At 46.5% G+C, this 18,950-nt stretch overlaps 1 protein-coding gene across 5 annotated transcripts; it reads left to right on the forward strand.

The window, feature by feature from the left end:
* The first annotated feature begins 151 nt into the window (after nt 1–151).
* LOC148387471 (rho GTPase-activating protein 29-like) lies at nt 152–18,818 on the forward strand. 5 transcript variants are annotated; one of them, XM_088396909.1, is made up of 22 exons: nt 152–332; nt 1,372–1,735; nt 8,091–8,234; nt 10,733–10,829; nt 11,137–11,209; nt 11,406–11,466; nt 11,907–12,056; nt 12,151–12,215; nt 12,312–12,422; nt 12,576–12,656; nt 12,738–12,905; nt 12,971–13,108; nt 13,225–13,412; nt 14,622–14,791; nt 14,864–15,004; nt 15,094–15,192; nt 15,483–15,646; nt 15,720–15,908; nt 15,990–16,127; nt 16,195–16,418; nt 16,655–16,955; nt 17,017–18,818. In XM_088396909.1, the coding sequence occupies exons 2-22, from the start codon at nt 1,441–1,443 to the stop codon at nt 17,932–17,934; spliced, it is 3,915 nt and encodes a 1,304-aa protein (XP_088253035.1). In that variant the 5' UTR covers nt 152–332; nt 1,372–1,440; the 3' UTR covers nt 17,935–18,818. The 5 variants fall into 5 exon arrangements, with proteins under 5 accessions (XP_088253035.1, XP_088253036.1, XP_088253037.1 ...); XM_088396910.1 differs by having other exon boundaries at nt 14,867–15,004; XM_088396911.1 differs by lacking the exons at nt 152–332; nt 1,372–1,735; nt 8,091–8,234 and adding an exon at nt 9,607–10,065.
* The last annotated feature ends 132 nt before the right edge of the window (nt 18,819–18,950 follow it).

Here is an 18,950-nt window from a genome sequence, read left to right on the forward strand (position 1 = left end):
TTGTGGTCCTTTGATGATTAAGCTTTTTAAATCCCCACACGTCAGTTCGTCCATTAAACGTCACCGAGGCCCCGCCCTCTACGGTACTCTTCGGCCAACCAACGCACGTTTCAATCACCACGTGACAAACGGACTTGGTAATGACGAATGAGTTGAGCGTTGCCTCTGCTTGGGCTCTGGTGCATCGTACTCATACAGTCGAGTCGTTGTCACCCACTTTTTTGCTATTTTAAAGTTGTTTTTATATTTTTTTACTACCCCAAACGGGAATACTTTTCGTCTTAATCTTGGTCTGGATATCTCTGCTGCCATGTCCTACCAGTACTGTGCAGGTGAGTGGGGGAAACTCTCATTTTGGGTTTTTTTAAGACATTGCTAGCGAAATACTTTAGACCGACGTGAGAAGTTAGAATACAGTAGAACATTCTAAGCCTATAAGCACGCAAAACACTATAAATATACTCAGTCTTAACAATGAAGCTAATAATACTGAATAACATTTTTGTTCGCTGGCCTCGGATAAAAGGTTTATTCTACGTCACGATTCACGTTTTTATCATACAAGATCTCCATCGTAAATCGCACGATACATCAGTATCAAATGTCGATGATGTTGCACTCTTGTGGAATGTATGACATATAAATGCAACTCGTTTAAGAACGTATTTTTGTATTTTGTGTTATTTTCTGACCACATACTTTGGTAGTATGGCTAAAATGATGACGTTTAAACGATTAATGGTGATTCGTGACACTTCTGTGCTGATCCTTGTAGAGACTGATATCATGCATAATGGTCATCTTAATATAATTTATAAAGCACTTTAACCACAACCGCAGCTTTAACAAAGTTCTGTACGTAAGCGTGGATATAAACAAACTAGAAGCGAAACCTAATAATTATAAAATTTCAATGGTAGTGATAATGATACGAGACATTTGCAATTTCTGTGAAATTTGGCTGTGAATATTGAAATGCTGAATGAAAAATTATGGAATCACCTTGAATAAATGGATTGATGTTGGCTCATTGAACAATATTTATTTTGAATGGAAATGAGAACAATATTTATTTTGAATGGAAATGAATGGGGAATTTTTATTGGACGTGTGTTGCTATTGGGATGGAATGGAGTATTTTTGGTCAAATTTTTTTATTTGGGGTTAAAACTGAATTTTAGAATGGGAAAAATAATATCCCAGAAGGCATGAATTTATGAAATATGTTGCAACTAGAATGATGAGTTATGTCGAAAAAGAGATGTGTCAAAAATGATATTTATGTCGCCGTTGTATCAACCAATGTGGCTATTGAGCAAATTAGTGCTTTAGTTAGGCCATCATTAACATCTTGATCCCGTGTGTTTCTAGGGGAAGCCATTAAGGGTCCGAGTGGCTGTAAAGTACACTAGCTCCCCACCCCCCGACCCCGCCGCCAGGATGCTCCGTAAGAGCAGCGACGGCGGCAGTGTCAAGAGTGGTCACACTTCCGCTACCTCCAGGCATCACTCCAGTTCCCTGACGGGCTCTCTGTCGGCCGGCTCTACCAAGACCTGGGATGCAGGGCACAGGCGGCGCTCCCACAACCCGCTGAGCGGCGCAGATCCTTCGGATCCGTCAGTGTCGGCGTCATACCCGCCCGGAGTGGATCCGGAGTATGTCATGATGCTGGTGAATGACGTCAGGTGGTTCGCCAATGTGCTGCTGCACCTCAAGGAAGCCTTCCAGAGTCCAGGTGAGACAAAGGCCACACGTTTTCACAAACATTTTAACGTCGTGTATGAGAGATCAGATTCAAGCCACCCAAAACTGACCAATATTTCATGTTTTCGTGTGGATAGTATATTGCATCATAAGAAGAAAAAAACGATTCTCCATGATACCAAATATTACAACTAATTTTTGACACTCATCCATCAATATCAACATCCACACTGTGAGAATAAAAAAAACAAAGATGAATTGCAATGTCAATATTTTGTCCCACCTTGGCGATGTTTTGATTTGCTTGCTTTGTAATGCTAGAATGTCTTAGCTGTAGTTTGACCCCTTCTAGACACACACACACACACACACACACACACACACACACACACACACACACACACACACTGTGGTCCTGGCAGCGGGAGTGATTTGTTTAACCATTCCTGTGCTTGGAGGAGGCCGGTCTCCCTGAGTGAGTCATTGCGTGTGTGTTTTTGCATGTGTGTGTGTGTAGAATGAAGGTTTGTGAACGTCCTCTCCTGACTTTGTAAGCAGCTTAACGCATCAGAAATAATAACAATAATAATAATAATAATGGCATTATGCAGCATTCGCCGTCACAAGGCTTAATCCCTCAGTCTGTTTCGAGTGGATAAAAAGCTTACTTTTCACGGGGTGTGGACTCATTTGTGGGGGAGTTCTGAACCGTACAGTACTCATTCCACCAGTCGTTAACCAGATGCACACTGAAAAGCAAAATGTTCGCCGTTGTCATTATTAAATATGAAATAGTAGGGAGCATGCTGTGTTCAAAACCTTTAGCAAGTCTGCCGTGATTGACAGGCCAGAGACAGCCCATAATTGGATAATATTTGATGCCAGTCGTTTGCAAATTGCCACCACGTGTAAGCTGAAGGTAAACAGGATGACGTCCTCCGTGTTCCCCCCCGATTACTGTCCGGCGTGTCGTTGCTACGCCAACGGCAGCGTGAGCCAGAACAGCAGGAACCAGTTAGGCCAGGAATTTATTTAGCACCTCAGCGGAGACGCGTTGAGGCTTTAGTTTAGCAGCTATTGCTGTCAAACCCAACCCCTCACCCTGCAACCGCTGGGTCGGGGTCTGACGTGTTAAGGACAAGAAGTTGAAGCTCTTGTGACCCAATGGGTGAACCCTGACCCCGGTCTCAAAGAAGCCTTTATCCGCCCCTGTAAGTTCCTTTAGGTCATCTGACATTTTACGGCTTCCAACATTATATTTGTTGTTTGTCTGTGTCTGGAATTTTGATTGACTGCAGATTCAAAGTCGAGTGGTACTTACAGATCTAATTGAATTGAAAATTCAAATCTGCTTCTGGATGCCATCTAGTTGTGTTCTCACGACAGTTCTGAATTTTGTTTTGGTTTAAATGCACTTGTTGTCACCTTATGTGTCACATAACTCTGTCCCCTTGTTGACATTATTAGCATCTGCTTGTCATTCTATGTCCATGTGTCCCCTTCTGCCTTGGCTAATGCTTTAAATCGGGTCGGGAGGTGTTGAAAAAAAAAACAAGAATAAAGGAGCCGCCGTCGACGTACTGGCTTGAGCCGACACCCCCCCCCCCCCCCCCCCCCCCCAGCACCCCCACGCTCTCCCGCATACTCAGCATTCCTTTAGAACAAATGTTCACTTGTGGCTGCGCAGTGCCTTCAATAGAGCAGAACTAGGGTCGCTGTGAGCCACGCTTACGTGGAAAAAGCCTCCCTTCCCCGGAATACCTCACGGCCGGCCGGCTAAATTTTGCTCGCAGGGCCCACTCAACACCTCGGCGGTTGTACTGGACGTTGCCTTCGAAAACGTACTCAGGCATGTTTATTTTCGCAGCCACTGTGGTTGAAAATATTTGGCGAGGGCGCCAAAATGTAGCGCTGCTGACTCGCGTGTCCTCATTCTGCAAAAGTGTTTGCTAGTGTCATTGCGACACGCTGATAAGATTGTGTTGTGTTCCAGTCAAACGGCATTGTTGTATTTTACAATGCTGCCGTCTTGTCACCGCGGCCCCCTTTCACGCGACCTGCCCGAGATAGCAATTGTATTCGACTTCTGTATCATCTTCAATTATCTGTCTGAGGGAGGGGAAGTATTTGTGCCTTAACACAATGTTGTAAAAAAAAACAAAAAAAATTCAAGGGATTCTCATCGTAGTTTTTTGTGCGCGTGAAAGGTACTACTGACCTAAAACAAATTTTAGACAAGGGATGGGTTTATTTATTTATTTTTTTATGGAAATTGCTGAGAGTAAAAATGAGAGGTCTTGTCGCCAGTTACGTCCTTGTTCATTGGCCGTAAATCGTGAGCGGTTGCTGTGAATACCCGCCCAAGTGTGCCAGCTCAAGTGGCGGCTCGCGGGTGGCGCCTTCAATCGCGAGCCGTCGTAACGACATAATGGCTTAATGGGCCGGGAGAAAAAAAAAAAAAGAGTGGGATTTGTCGGTTGGGGTGGGGTGGTGGGGGGGCTGTAACTCTCCCCTCCCTCCCTGTGATGCCACGTGAAGGATGTTTTGTGCAAGATCTTTCCTGGGGTGGTTATTTATGGTTATGGGCCAGGGGGGGATGTTTGTGTAGTAGATTGGTCGCGGTGAATGGGAGGCGAGAAATTTACAACCTGGGAGCAGTTTTTTTCCAAACTTTGTGCGTCACTTTGTTGTTGAAGCAAAAAGTCATCTCCAGGACACATTCTCATAGTTGCCATACATACGAAGCAGGTGTTAAACTTCACAACCTCAGTGCTTCACGGAAATAGAATCAAATACACAACCAGGTGTTATAGCGCTCACTCCAGATTTTTAATATTCCCTTTCGGCCTTTGCTATTATCTCGGAAGGGAAAATTCTGTCGCTGGGCCTTTGACGTAGACCACCGATACAGAATTTCCTGTCCGGCCTTTCGCATTGCGTGTTTTTCCCCCCTTCCATGGTATTGGTAATAAATGACAGCAAAATAGACGGAAACACAAATCAGTTGTTAAAGGTGTGCAAGTATGACTTTGGATTTTCACATGGGGGAGGGGTTGTTTCGGTGCATCCAGGACAGAGGCCAGACCTCACACAGTGCCGTGACCCCGCTGCCCCCCACCCCTCCACACTCCCAAGCAGGTAGCTGTTTATGGAGCGCCTGCTGTTTACTGTCTGCCCGGCGTCTGTGTTCTCCACTCGACCTTCTAAACAAGGCATGCAGAACACCCGGGAGCGGACAAAATTGTTTGGATGTGGTGGTGGTGGGGGGGACATGTTTACTGATGGAAACAATTCCACCTGCCGCAGATCACGTTTCATGTGGCCGGGCAACGTTTGCGGTATCACATCGCCATTTTGTTGTAAAATACCATTTAGAAGATGTTTCTCTGTAGGAATGACGCAAAATGAATGGTCGGGAGAGCAGCATCTGTCAGGTGGACTGAGTCAACATGCGTCACCGTGCCGGAATCCTCGAGGAAGGGCTCGGGATAAACCACTTGGCAAAAAAAAAGCGCTCGCAGCCATTTCTTTTGTCGATGCTTGTTTTGCGTGAAACTCATCACGTGTCCAGACAGGCTCGCTGATTGTCGGTTGTTATCAGCCAGAGAGACAGAGAGAGGGGCACGATGGGGGTTGTAACCTCTTGTCAGGCCACCTGAAGTTTTGGATTAGATTGCCCCCACCCCACACACACACTAAAATGTAGGCCTGTTAAGTTTCTCAGGAACAGCTATCATTTTCTGGGTCAGTGGCAATTGGTGGAGTGAAGAGGGGGCTGATGAATGATGCTAAAAGTGTCTAATTAAAAAATAATTCCAAATAAACACATATGCAAATCCTACATTTTTCTGTCACTTAAAATATCCACAAAGGGAACTTCAGCAAATCCAAATAGACATTTTCTGACTGCTGCAAATGTTCTGAACTCCTTTTCCATGTTTGTATGTCACAAGTCACATGGTTCCTATTTGTTGTGGTGTGTGTATTTTCCTAAAAGTCTGGGTGGGACACGGGCTCATCACGGCAAGAGGAAATGAGATGGTAGACGGTGGGGTTGACTGATTGGAAGGGGGGCAGGGGGGGTGCTCTTCCTTTCCACAATGCAAGCCCTGACCGCTGTTATCTCTACCAAAACAATGCCACGGACCCTCCCCTCCCCTACCACCACCAGAGCCACCATCACTGCAATCAGGCAACACATTTCCAGGCCTCTTTATTCTCCAGCCATTGTTGTGACAAAAGCACTCACGGCTGATTCTCGCCGGCTTTCTCTGTGCTGTCACTGCGCCGTGAGCACGCAAGCCTCCCGAGCAAACAATAGCGAGCGGTCAGTGTGAGCTGTCACTTGAGATCGGAGCTCATGGCTTCATTCTATTTTGTAAACACTCGTCTTTTTTTCCCCCTCTTGTGTTTTTCTGTCATTGTGGATCGTTGGGGTGTGTGCTGGGGAGAAGGGAAAGGGGGTGAATGAGCACTGATCTAAGTGGTCCAATTGGACATGGAGCTAATAGATGCACATGTAGGCGACTGCGTTTTGTTTTGTACATCCAAACACAAGTAAAAACACAGTACACTATTATTGAGTTAAGAATCAGACAAAATTGTCTTGAATCATTTTTTACGAGCTGTTTTAGGAATTTTTAGATAGCTGCAGTTCCCAGGACTAGTCTAGGAAGTTGATGCTAATTCAGCGTTAGCATGTCAATGGGATTTTACATTGACTTTAGCGGTGTTTCTAGAATGCTTTCACAACATCAGGAACTTGTAACGGAGTGTTATCGCTTCCATTAAACAGTGATTCTTCTGAGCTTATCTGGTGAACAAACAGATCCATTCCAAACCTTCCAGGAAAGAAGACAAAACGTTTGGGATTGTAATTCCTTTTCATGCAGCCAATCAAAGAAGGGGGCGGAGTCTTGCGTCACGCTAACCCGAGTGTGTGCTTCTTGCATCTCCTTTGATTTTAAAAGGGCTTCAAGCACCGGTGAGCTAAACATGCCCGAAAGGGAAAGAGGGTGAGCTCTTTAATGAGGGTCCATTGTCAGAAGGTTAAAGTGGTGGGGGGTGGGCATACTTCAAAGTGCAGGCGGGGGTGCACGGTGGGGGTCTCACGTTGAGCAGGTGAGCTCTACGTCTCTCCAGTCAGCTTTGTTCTCTGATCTTGGGAGAAGAGTTAGACCTTGTCCTCCAAAGGTTTTCTGGAACTCGCAAAAAGTAATTACCCTTGAAACAGGGGCTTATTTTGGCTCCGGAACCTAAATTCAGATGAAAGTTCCCGCTGTCCAAAAACACAGAAAGCTCCTAGGGGTGAATATCTATGGAAGTTGGAAGATTCCTCCTCCAGCTGTTTGTGTGTGTATGATGTATTTGTGCGTATGAGTGCATGTGTCATGTCAAGGGAGGGGCTGAGGAAAAACACCCAGCCTCTCATTTTCACTCCCCCCTGTAATTCCTTCAGCGTTCCAATAAATCCAGCCTCTCATCCCGCCCGCCTCTTGATGAAAACCAGATGACTCTCTTGCCCACCTCCCTCCTTCACACACACACACACACATTAATTTACCTGTTGCAAATTGCCGAGACGTGACAGCATTCACCTACTTTATCAGTAAAAGGGGCGTGCAGCGCCGAGAAGGGTGCGACCAGTCTCTGAGGTAATAATGATGCTATTGTTTGTCATTGTCTGATTGCCGCACTGTCATCGATCCATCCCCATGCTTGGGTCCACAATCCATCAATCTTGGTCACAGTTTTAATTCAGTGCAGTCTAGTATTTGAAATTGCCAACTATGCCTTGTTTGTATCTGTGTCACTTGAAGAGGCGCAACGTGCAGGGCGTTGTCAAATACGAGCACCTAAGTGCAGAAAAATCACATCGTCCTGTCCTCAAGCTTCCTGCCACACGAGCCTCTTCCGTTGGCAGATGTTACATCACCGTTTGCGTCGTGATGCAACGGGTCACTGTTCTTGGCTGTCTGCATCTCAACCAAACTATACCTTTTTGTTCATCTCCTGTTTTGTCATCGTTCTATTTCAAAAAGCCTCCTCTCTCTCGTTTTCAGTCTATTCCCACATGTGTGATTACATGCCTGGTTGAGGCCCCCCGTTTGGCTTCGACAGCCCCTCAATTACTGCGCATCCCAAGCTCATTTCATCTGCTGCTGGCTGTTGCTCCGCGATTGACAGCTGAGCCCATTTCAAATCTCTTGCTAACGCTAACCAAAACAGCAGCACATATGGAGCATGTAAATTAGCATTTGTCGGTCATGTCACAATGTGCGTGAAGCCAATTAAAGAGTCATAAAAGCACAACTTGTATTTTGTGCTGTAGTTCTCAAGACCACAATGTCAACCGACCGCAATTTTGCTTCTCCTTCCCTCCGCAGATGGCTCGGAAGCTCTCCAACAAATGGTCCAGGAGCGTCTGGCCGAGCTGCTGCGCGTCCTCAAGGCCGTCATCGGCAAACACCAGGCCCTCAACTCGGTCGACATCCTAGGCAAGGCGGGCACGCTCATCGCCAAGGTGAAAGGTGAGCGGTGGCTAACGTTGCATGCTACATACGTGACACCTAGCCTAGAAATGTCACAGGGCGCTCACCTGCTCTGTTTGAGAGCTCCGAGGCGTAACCCGGTGCCAGAGTATGCACGGGTACAAAGGCAGAAAGGAAAGAGCACGGTCCATTGCACTTCAATCACACTGGCAAGATGGCACCAGTCCAAGCAAATTATTACTGAACTGCAAATGATGCTTACATTATTTATAGAGCATCAAACTGATGAATAGTGACTGCTTATTAATGGTCTGCTTTTCAAGAGAACAGTTAGCCTGTGTCCAAGTGCATCTAGATGGCAAAAATAGCATTTTGGTTGGTGGGGGGGGGACCTGTCTCATTTCTACTACATAGTGTGCTCCATTTTCTCTTGAGGAGAAAAAGGTTTCATAAAGAGAGGACAGATGACAGAATTAAACAGAAGCCGCACACACATTAAAAATTGTATTCTTATATAATATAACATTTTAATAATCTGTAAAGTTTTTCAAATGTTTTAAATGTATTTGAAATGATAACATATTATTATTATATTATTTCTATTATTTAAAATTATAACATATAGCATGGTTTTGACATTTTTATTCAGTAATAAAAAAAAAAAAATCAAAAATATAAGTATTACTAGAAATTCTGAGCTTATATTTAGACAACTTTTTTTTTCTTCGCTTCCTCAACCTTTTCCGGAAGCAACTTATTTCAGGCTTCTGATTGGCTAAAAAGGCCTTTGGGGGGCTACTCACACATTGCATCCAGTAGTGAGGAGGAGCGTTTGCGAGCACAGATGAGTAAGCGACGAGGAGCTTCATGCTCGCTCGATAACAGGCCTCGATGCATCTCCTCGGCGTGTCTAGCGTGACACCTGCAGCGTCTGGAAGTCCGCCAGCACGTACTTAGACAAACACTCGCTCGTCCGACCCGTTTGCAGACGGCGCTGACACCGAGCGTTGACATGTGCCGCTCGTCGCGCTGTTGTTGTGAAAGCCTCCCAAGGGGACTTATTTTTTTTACACAGATGCGAAAATGTCAAGAATGAACTCGCCTCTGAGCCACGGCACGAGAACGGATTGTTGCGGCGTCATTTCCCACTTCCGATGAATTGTCCATTAAAGTGGGAAAGGGAAAAAAAAAAAAAACACCTCCCCTTTGTCTTTTACTTTGTTTTAGTGTAGCGAGGGATGTAAAAGGCAAACTGAAAGCAAAATATAAGACATGAATGTATCGATGACATCACTTTGTTGTTCCATTTCTTTAGCCAGCAAACTAGGTGAGAGTGAATCAACAGCACCGAGGGATGGGAGGGAGGTGGGGGGGGGAGCTCTGGAATTATTGTTCCGAGAGCCACAGGATGTCCTGAGGAAGAAGCCGATGCAGTGCAGAGTCGCGCAGCAGCGTTCGGCAGCGCTCCTCGAGAGTCTCCTCAAAACATAAAATCAAACCTTTTTGGCGGCTCAGGGGAGAACGTGCTGTCGCCTCAGCATTGGTCGTCACGGAGCTAAAATCGAATAGCGGAGCTTAGCTTTACGTATTCAAGTTTTTGAAGGTAAGCGAGAGAGTGACAGAAGTGGAGCTACGTGCGAGCGTTTCCTGTTACAGCGCAGACAGGAAACACGACGTCCAACGTCACTGACTACCACTTTGGTCACAAACGGCGTTCTTGCTGAGGAAAGTGCTTCCTGAAGATTTTCCACCTTCGACGGTCCTCAAGGTTCAAGCTGCAAAAGTCTTGAGGATGTGCGAGCGTTCACGCCGTTTCATTGCGGATTACAAACAGCCCGGGTTGGATTTGAATGCAAGATTTTTTTAAAAGGTGACTAAAGGGTTTGGACGGAATAGCCTGATCGGTCATGACGAATTTTTGGAAGAGAAACTCTGAGGTGGGGGACTTGAGATTTGGGATTTGACCCGTCACTCAGTTTTAGGACTTGGGATTTGCCTGGCGACAATTTATGAACGGCTCGACTGAAGATTATTACATTTGGATCCAATTATTATTTTGGTAAAATTCTTAGTCTGCAAATCGAATGTCAATGTGCAACATTAGCAACTCAAAGGTAAGCGCGAATGTGGGTGGTTTCCCTAAAAGTTCCAGGACTGGCTGCTTCACCATTACAACACCCCTCCTCACCAATCCCAAAGCATCTGACAGTTCCTAACCAAGGACAACACTCTCACCCAATATCGAGTCATGTGAGCCCCCCCTTTTCCAAAGTAAAAGGAGTTGTCAAGGGGACTCGTTTTAACGACTTGAAGAAGTGTCCTAAAACTTTTCTGACACATTTCCTACATTAGCAAGATTGTATGACCTGACTTGTAACTTGCTTAACCCAAGTAAGGACTTCTTGAAGTTTAACACTTGACACATGACTTAATCCAACCTCTGGAAACTATCCTGAACTATCCTGTGTAAATGTTGCATCTGGATGAAACACCCACTACCAGGTTAAGTTATATTTAGATTTTCTGTCCCTCCGCAGGCATCAACTTCAATGACATCAGACCCGACAACCTAGAAAGCACGTTTGGCGAGATTCATGCGTCCATCGACACCTTAGCGTTCACCTTCGGCAATGTGTGAGTGCGACGCCGTCTCCAACTTTTATTACTTGTAAAGAAAATGACAAGAGGCTAACTTCAACCCAGCTAAATTAATCAAAAAAATAACATTAGCGCTAATGCTAGCACTGATGCAGCCTCTAAATTGTCCAGACTCATCCATGATTTATAATAAATGCAATTAGGGTTACCATACCAATGCCAAACATTATTTCATTCCTTTGAGTTCGCCAGTATAGCAATACAAAATATTTTGTAATTTTAAGATGATATTTTACATATTGTAACTGTATTAATAATTGTTTTGGGTGGGTGTGTGCTTTAGAGTTTCTGACTTCCTTATGGGAGATGTGGACAATGGCTCAGGGTTGGGGACCCCCCAGACCAGAAGAAGCCGGGTAAAGCCGTTTTTTTTCCTTCTTAATTTTTTTTTCCTTTTACTTGTTATTTTTATTGAAAGCGTTGTTCCCAGTAAACTTAAAAAGCCTCAAAGGCAAACTGTAATTTGGGTGTCGCGAGCACAGCTGCTTGTTAATTGCATGTCTGCCTTTGCCTTCCTGTCACATGAAACTGTGTCCTCCTCGTCTTTCGCAGTCTTTCGACAACCTCGCCGTGGATCCCGAAGACTACGCGGCCGAGAAGAACGACCTTGCTGGTGAGTGGGCGTCCGCGTTCCATCATTCAAGGGGTGTGGATTTCGTCGCGTGTTTACGGCACGTCGGCCAAGGGCAGGCCAACGTTGTCAACTTTGGAGCTCCCGGCGTGATTTAGGAATGCCTGAGGTGGAGACCCGCCCTGTTATTTCTGCCGGACCACACGTTTTCCCCGCTGGCCTGAATGTCTGACATTCCGAGGCCTGTTCGGGAGCGGGTCTGCGGCGGATGGGAAACACATGAGCTCTGAGTAGAAATGGCGGGAGGTGGGGTGGGGGTGTGTGGGGGGGCCATTGTCTTTTTTTAGAAGATGCCAGCATTATCACATCCTCTTGCAGTGTCATCAGCTTTTTCATGGTCACGTCTTCTGTTTTAGCCTCTATCAATCTGAACTATTCTTGTTTTCGTTTCATATTTCATTAAAGCTAATCTTTCTCCTCAGGCCCAGATGTTCCCCTGTCACGCGAGGAGGAGGTGGACCTGACACTGCTGAAGCATGACAGCGGGGTGGAGTCAGCTCTGCTCTACGCTAAAGCCTGGTCCAAGTACATCAAGGACCTGCTGGGCTGGATGGAGAAAAGAGTGACCATGGGTGAGGCCCGCTCCATATAGTACAGTACTGTCACTCATGAAATTGAAATTTAAATTGGATGAACTGACATGAAAAACCCTTTTGTGGCTTTCAGATATGGAGTGTGCCAAAAGTTACGCCAAACTGGCAGAGTCGGCCAAGTCGCTGGTGACACAGCAGGTTATTTATTTTATTTTATTTACAATTCCACGCACCTCCTTGTGTGTCATTATGTTTTGAGAGTGGATGGATTAATGCGTGTTTGGCTCCGTGCAGGACTACATGCCCTTTAGCGACATTTACAATTCCACCTTCAAGAACGACATTGAGTACAACCAACTGCTCGTGCAAACCGCCATGGCCTTGCAGACCAATAAATTCATACAGGTTAGACATATTTTTATTTATTTAGCTTTTTTTTTTTTTTTTAACGTTTTTTGCTTTTTTTAGTATTTCAAATGGATTTTGACAAACCTTTGTCAGTGTAAAGATTAAAGTTTATGAAATGACATTGTTTCCCTTCTTATGTATCCTTGCTAGCCTCTCTTGGGCCGTAAGAATGAACTGGACAAATTGAGGAAAGACCTCAAAGAGCAGTGGCAGAAGGAGCAGAAGAAAATGGTGAATTTCTACTGATAGTCCAAAATGAATAAAAAAAAATACAAGAAGAAAGAACTGAACATTATTTCTCTTCTATTCCAGCACGAGGCGGACACAAGCCTGCGAAAGGCTCGGGCGCTAAAAGCCCAGAGGCGAGAAGAGTATCAGAAGGCCTGCTCGTCCACCAGCCGCTCCCTGGAGGAGCAGCCCAACGCTGGCAACAAGCAGCTGGAGAGAAAGAGGAGGCTGGAAGAGGAGGCCCTGCAGAAGGTACGCCAACGATGATCCTTTTCATGCTGCTATCGATCACGTCGTTCGTTGCATTGCCGCGTTAGGCCGAGGAAGCCCAGGAACAATACCAGAGCAGCATGGCTGACGCAGGCGTCAGGAGAATGGACCTGGCCAATGTCAAGCGCACCATCCTCACCCAAATCCGAGAGACCGTTTTCCAGTGCGACCTCACGCTCAAGGCGGTGGGCCACATTCTGTCATCATTCAGTAGAATTCTAAAATAAAAATGAATTCTAAAACTATCCTAAAATGATCAAATTGATTCGATCTCATTGTGCCCTGCTCTTCCTGCTTTCAGGTAACGGTCAACTGGTTCCAGATGCAACACGTGCAGATGGCGCTGCTACCCGCTCATCACCAGGCGCTGAGTGACAGCGCCAAGCTGTACGAGCCCGGCGAGTGCTACTCGGAGTTTGTGCGTCGCCTTCCCCGACACCTGCCCAGGGAGCGCATGCACTCCGACTCGGTTTCTTCAGACGGCGCCAGGTATGCAAGAGTTTCAGTTCATAGTTCGCCGTTGCTAACCAAAACAGCAGCACCACGCCATACACTGAAGCATTTCCAAGTCCTTTCGAAACTTTTTCCAGCTCTTTAAATCACACGATTGTACAAGTAGCACCTTGATAGTGTGTACGTCGTAATGCATCGTGCGGTTGTTCTTTCAGAGCAGAGTAACAATGAGTCAGACTGGGAGGAAGAGAGAGAGAATGTGAATGCGTTGGCCTTCCTCTCAGGAAATATCTGTGGCGCAGGCTTAGAGTGCAAGCGGGCAGATTGCGAGTGTGAGAAGATTGCCTCTCGCGTTTCTGTCCAAACACGTCGCTTCCCACACACACACACACTACCCGGAGGGAAATACTAAAAAGTAAAAAACCAGAGTCCACACACAGGTGCTTAAAACATGCGAAAATGCTTGTGTTGTTTTTTGGGGTTTCAAAAGCGTTAAATATTCCTAATAAATAATCCATGGTTTTTCTCTACTAAATAATCATAATGTTTTTTCTCTACTAATCAACTTTCTTTACTCTTATTATTGTTAGTATTTCATGAAAAAAAAAGCAGAGCGCACATTTCCAGTTTTGTTTTTTGTTTTTTCAAAAAAAATACATAATAACAATAATAACATAGATTGTTGTTTTATTTATTCTTTTTTTTTGGGGGGGTGGAGAAAATGAAATTAAAACCTGAACATCTGGAGCTGCCTGCTTTTCTTTCATTTTCCAAGCATGGAAAAAAAACATCAATCTCCAAAGGACTTGAAAAGTGTTTACGTTTCAGCATAGAGGTTTCGGAACCCTAAAAATAACTCGTATACCCTTTTGCTTTGATTTGAGCTGTACAACCCGGTAGATGAAAGCGAGGACAAACCTCACGTGTCGTTACATGTCGAGTTTAAGTTCCTCTCTCGTATATGTGTGTGGCAAACCATCAAAGGCGGCATTGTCATTAAAACGTCTGTCTGATGCTCAAACATAAAGAAAAGGGGAACAACGTCTGGCTTTCAGTGTTAGCTTCATCTCTCTTCCACATTCTGAAAACATACATGTTAGCAACATTGATGATTTAAATTGCCTGGAAGTGAGTGTTTGTGTCTGTATGTGCCCTGTGATTGGCTGGCGTCCAGTCCCTGGTATACGGACGGCGCCACTCCGTTCTACTCTCAACTCTGGTTGTCATGTTTCCTCTTTTCTACAGGTTCGTGTTTGCCAAGCGGTCAGTGGGCAGCACCCACTCCTCCCACGGAAACCTGTCCCAGGCCTCGCTCACTTCCTGCGACGTCCTCAGCGGCGACGAGGTGGACAGCCCGCTTCGCCGCCGGCCAGGGATCGCCAAGCGCCGCTCCAACAGCAGCACCGACATCCCTGGTGATCATCCACGAAACGGAAGAGGAGCGGAGTCTGTTTTTTTTTTGTCGGGACTAATGACACTTGTTCCAGCAGGGTTGAGGGGGCAGGCCCCGCCGCTCCGAGCCTGGACCTCCGGCAGTCCGGGGAGCCAGGGTGGGATGTGCAGTGACTCTGAGAGCGCGGGCGGCAGCAGTGAGTCCAGGTCCATGGACTCCCCATCTGCCAGTCCAGGTAGGAAGAGAAAGAGGGTCACCTCCGGGAATGAATCCTTACTACAAATAATATCTAAATAAAATATGATGACACTGTTTTCAACATAGGTGACTTCAAACGACGCCTGCCCAGAACTCCTTCCACCGGCACCATGTCTTCTGCTGACGACCTGGACGAGCGAGAACCCCTGTCACCTTTGGACAATGGTATGATCCATCCACCAATTTGTCAAATCCAAAAGTTTTACATCTTATATAAAATCTATAAGAAATATAATATAAATAATCAGTGTTTGGTTCAGTTTTTCATGTTTCCTAAAAAGATAAAAATGACTCAAGCCATTATTTTAGGAAGCGGATGATATGCTAACCAGAAATACACACCGATCCTTTTGTGTTCTTTTCCGTTTGAGATCCCTGTTATTTTTGGCCATGCTTGACTTCCTCTATCTGCTCTCACGACCCATCATCAGAGTTAAAGTACTTCTTCTTTTCAGGTCTGGCCGAGATGGTAACAGAGACGGCCAGCTCTCCCGGCCCCTTCCGCAACGCTCAGATGTCCAAAGCGGCGCAGACGCACAAACTTAGGAAGCTCCGAGCGCCGTCCAAGTGCCGCGAGTGCGATAGCCTGGTGGTCTTCCACGGGGCCGAGTGCGAGGAGGTAACATCCGGCCGCAAGCTCTTTATGAAATGACGCTGCCTGGTTTCAATTATTTTCCTTCCCCGTCTTCCAGTGCTCACTGGCATGCCACAAAAAGTGTCTAGAGACGCTGGCCATCCAGTGTGGCCACAAGAAGTTGCAGGGCAGGCTGCAGCTCTTTGGCATCAACTTCACCCAGGCGTCCAAAAACAGCGCAGACGGAATCCCCTTCATCATCAAGAAGTGCACCTCTGAAATCGAAAGCCGCGCTCTCAACATTAAGGTGAGCCATAGCGATTTGTCCAGCAGAAAAATAAGCCACCAGAAAAATGGTACAAAAAGCGTTTTTTTTTTTTATTTGTAGGGCATTTATCGTGTGAATGGCGCCAAGTCGCGCGTGGAGAAGCTGTGCCAGGCCTTTGAGAACGGCAAAGACCTGGTGGAGCTGTCGGAGCTGTCTCCGCACGACATCAGCAACGTGCTCAAGCTCTACCTGAGACAGGTGAGAGAGGTGACATCATCCGACAGCCTTTATATGTTCCCGAGCCGAAACGTGTTTGCTTGCGCAGTTACCAGAGCCGCTGATCCTCTACCGCTTCTACAACGACTTCATCGGCCTGGCCAAAGAGTACCAGCGCCTGGTGGTGGAGGAGGCCCAGGAAAGCGATTCCAAGAAGTCCGACGGGCTTAGCGTCCACCTCAACCGTGTGGTCCTCCGCATTCGGGACCTTCTGCGCCAGCTGCCCGCCGCCAACTACCGCACACTGCATTTCCTCGCCACGCACCTCAACAGGTAGCGAAATGAAATCCAAATTTTCAAACTGGTTTTGTTATTCCCCAAACTGCTATTTATTACAAATACTAAAAAAATGACTACTTACTACTAATAGTACTTGATTAGATCTAATTTTATTTTCACTTTATTAAACAATCATACTAAAACAAACAAATAAATCTGGTAATATGACTTCACGTGTCTTATTATTGCTCCTGCGTATCATCTGAAAAAGTCATGTTGGTCTTGCGCAGAGTGTCAGAACATGCAGAAGAGAACAAGATGACGGCAAGCAATCTGGGCATCATCTTTGGCCCCACGCTGCTGAAGCCGCGGCAGGCGGATGCCGAAGTGTCTCTGTCATCCCTGGTGGACTACCCGTACCAGGCCCTCATGGTAGAGCTGCTGGTGCGACACTTCCAGGTGGTGTTTGATGCTTCGCCGTCGAGCGGGTCGGACGCTGCTGCTGCCGGCCGGAGTTCCCCTGCCCTCACCCCGCAAGAGAAGCTGCAACGCCTCAGCAGACATTCTGCCTCCCTGACGGACATCAAAGAGGTAAATAGCGGCTGGCGTCTCACACAGTCCACGCAGTTTCTCATCCAACTTTTTTTCCCAGAGTGCCAAAGTGTACAAGAGGTTCTCTTCCGTGATCCCGTCCTCTCACATCCTGGACGAGGTCCAGGAGGTTCAGCCCGGAACCGACCGGACGGACTCCTCGGACGGCGTCAACGGCGTCGATAAGCGATCGAGCCACGCCGCTCCCTCCGGCTCCACGTCATCCACTCTGGCATCAATGGTGCAGCTCCGAGCCCATCGCTCTCGGCCAGCGTGCCGTCCTATTAGCATGCCCCTGGAACGCCTCCCTACACCTGTGGAGCGCATCGACCCAGTGGTGGAAGCCATCGCGGAGACGCCGGGCGTGGAGCCGGCGGCTGCCCGCGCAGGCTCGTCTCGAGTCAGCACCTACTACATCACGCCCTTCATCGACACCCGGACCATGCAGCGGCGGACGTGGGACAGGAAGTACAAACATTACGATGTCACCCCCAGGACCGCCATGATCATGGCAAAGCTGCCCACCGCCAGCACTTCCGCCGGCACCATGTTCAACAACAACCCCTTCGCCTTGTCCGTCAAACCCGCCTGGGCGTCCGCTGCACAGGATGACCAGCCGTCTTCCTGCTCACCGTTAACGCTCAGACCCCCAAGAACTCTGCAGCCCCCGCCGGGGACCTTCTACAAGCCCCCTGCGGGCAGAGCGAGGCCGGTCCCCGACTGGACCACCACCGTTCCCACCCCCGCCGTGGTCGCCAACACAGCCCCGTCAACCACGTCCCCCAGCCCCCCGCCCGGCCGCCTCCAAACACAGGACTCTACCGACAGCGCCATTGACCCCGGGGCGACCTCCCTGTCGCCCCCGCAATCGCCACCCCCTGGCAGCCCCGACGACCCCGGCGAGACCAAGGCTGTCTACCAAAGACTGCGACCTCGCCGCCTCCAGGAGCTGGAGCACAGAGAGGCCCACTTTGTCTAACAATTTTTAACATGCCATTAAAGTGTTCCCAAATCTTCTCACTGAACAAAACCACTGAAATAAGAGCCAGCCTATGGTTTTTCTTTCTTTGTGTCCTCGCTGAGTTTTCCTGGCATCCTGCAATGCACTTAATGCAGCTTTTATACTCAGCACAATGTTCAAGCTAAATGTCTTTGCACCCTTTTAAATGTTCCTGCACCAAAGAGCGTAAGGGCCACACGGAAATAAACAGGAGAGGGGGGGCACAACATTTTTATTTTTTTATTTAGGCTTTTACTAATTATCAATTGATTGGTTGTCAATTAATGGTTGCACCTATAGTTCTTTCCAGATACATCAATTTACATATCAAGTTATATATCAGGAAAAAAAACGTTATCTCAAACCCGATTTCATTTTCTCAACAGAACAACTTGAAAAAAAGCAACTTTCTATTTCAAAAAGTATTTTAATATTACATCTTTCTTTGCTCCTATCTTTCCATCACGATACGATTTTGCTTTTGTACTTATGTGTTCCTCTTTCGTGTGGCTCTAATTTGCCTTGGTAATATTACTGTTATGATTGGTACCTCCGATTGTGGATATGTAAAGCATATTTATGGATTGTTTTCCTCTCCATCCTTCATACTGCATGTTTGTTGCGTCTTGTTGCCTTGGCGACCTCACAGACGATGTGCGGCACTGCTCGCCGCGGATTAAAAAAAAAAAAAAGTTGTCTACCAGCAAATTTCTCGTTTATTTCTGTCTACAGTCAAAGCCTATATTTTGTTCCTTGTCAGTGGGATGTTGCAACTATTTTGAAAATAATGTATAAATCTTCAAACACAACTTTCTTGTTATATGGCAAATTAAAAAAAAAAAGAAATAAACCCAGCAAATGACCGTGATAATCAACAGATTAATTTATAGGTTTTATAACCTACACTTAATATTGTGTTACACTTGCACTCTCTCTCCTCTATGAGTTGTGTTTCAAAATGGATGATGACTGTTGTTTTTTTTTTTCTTTTTAGT

This window comes from Syngnathus floridae, chromosome 14 (assembly GCF_059516105.1).
Source record: "Syngnathus floridae isolate MCC-2025c chromosome 14, RoL_Sflo_1.0, whole genome shotgun sequence".
NCBI classification, from domain to species: Eukaryota; Metazoa; Chordata; class Actinopteri; order Syngnathiformes; family Syngnathidae; genus Syngnathus; species Syngnathus floridae.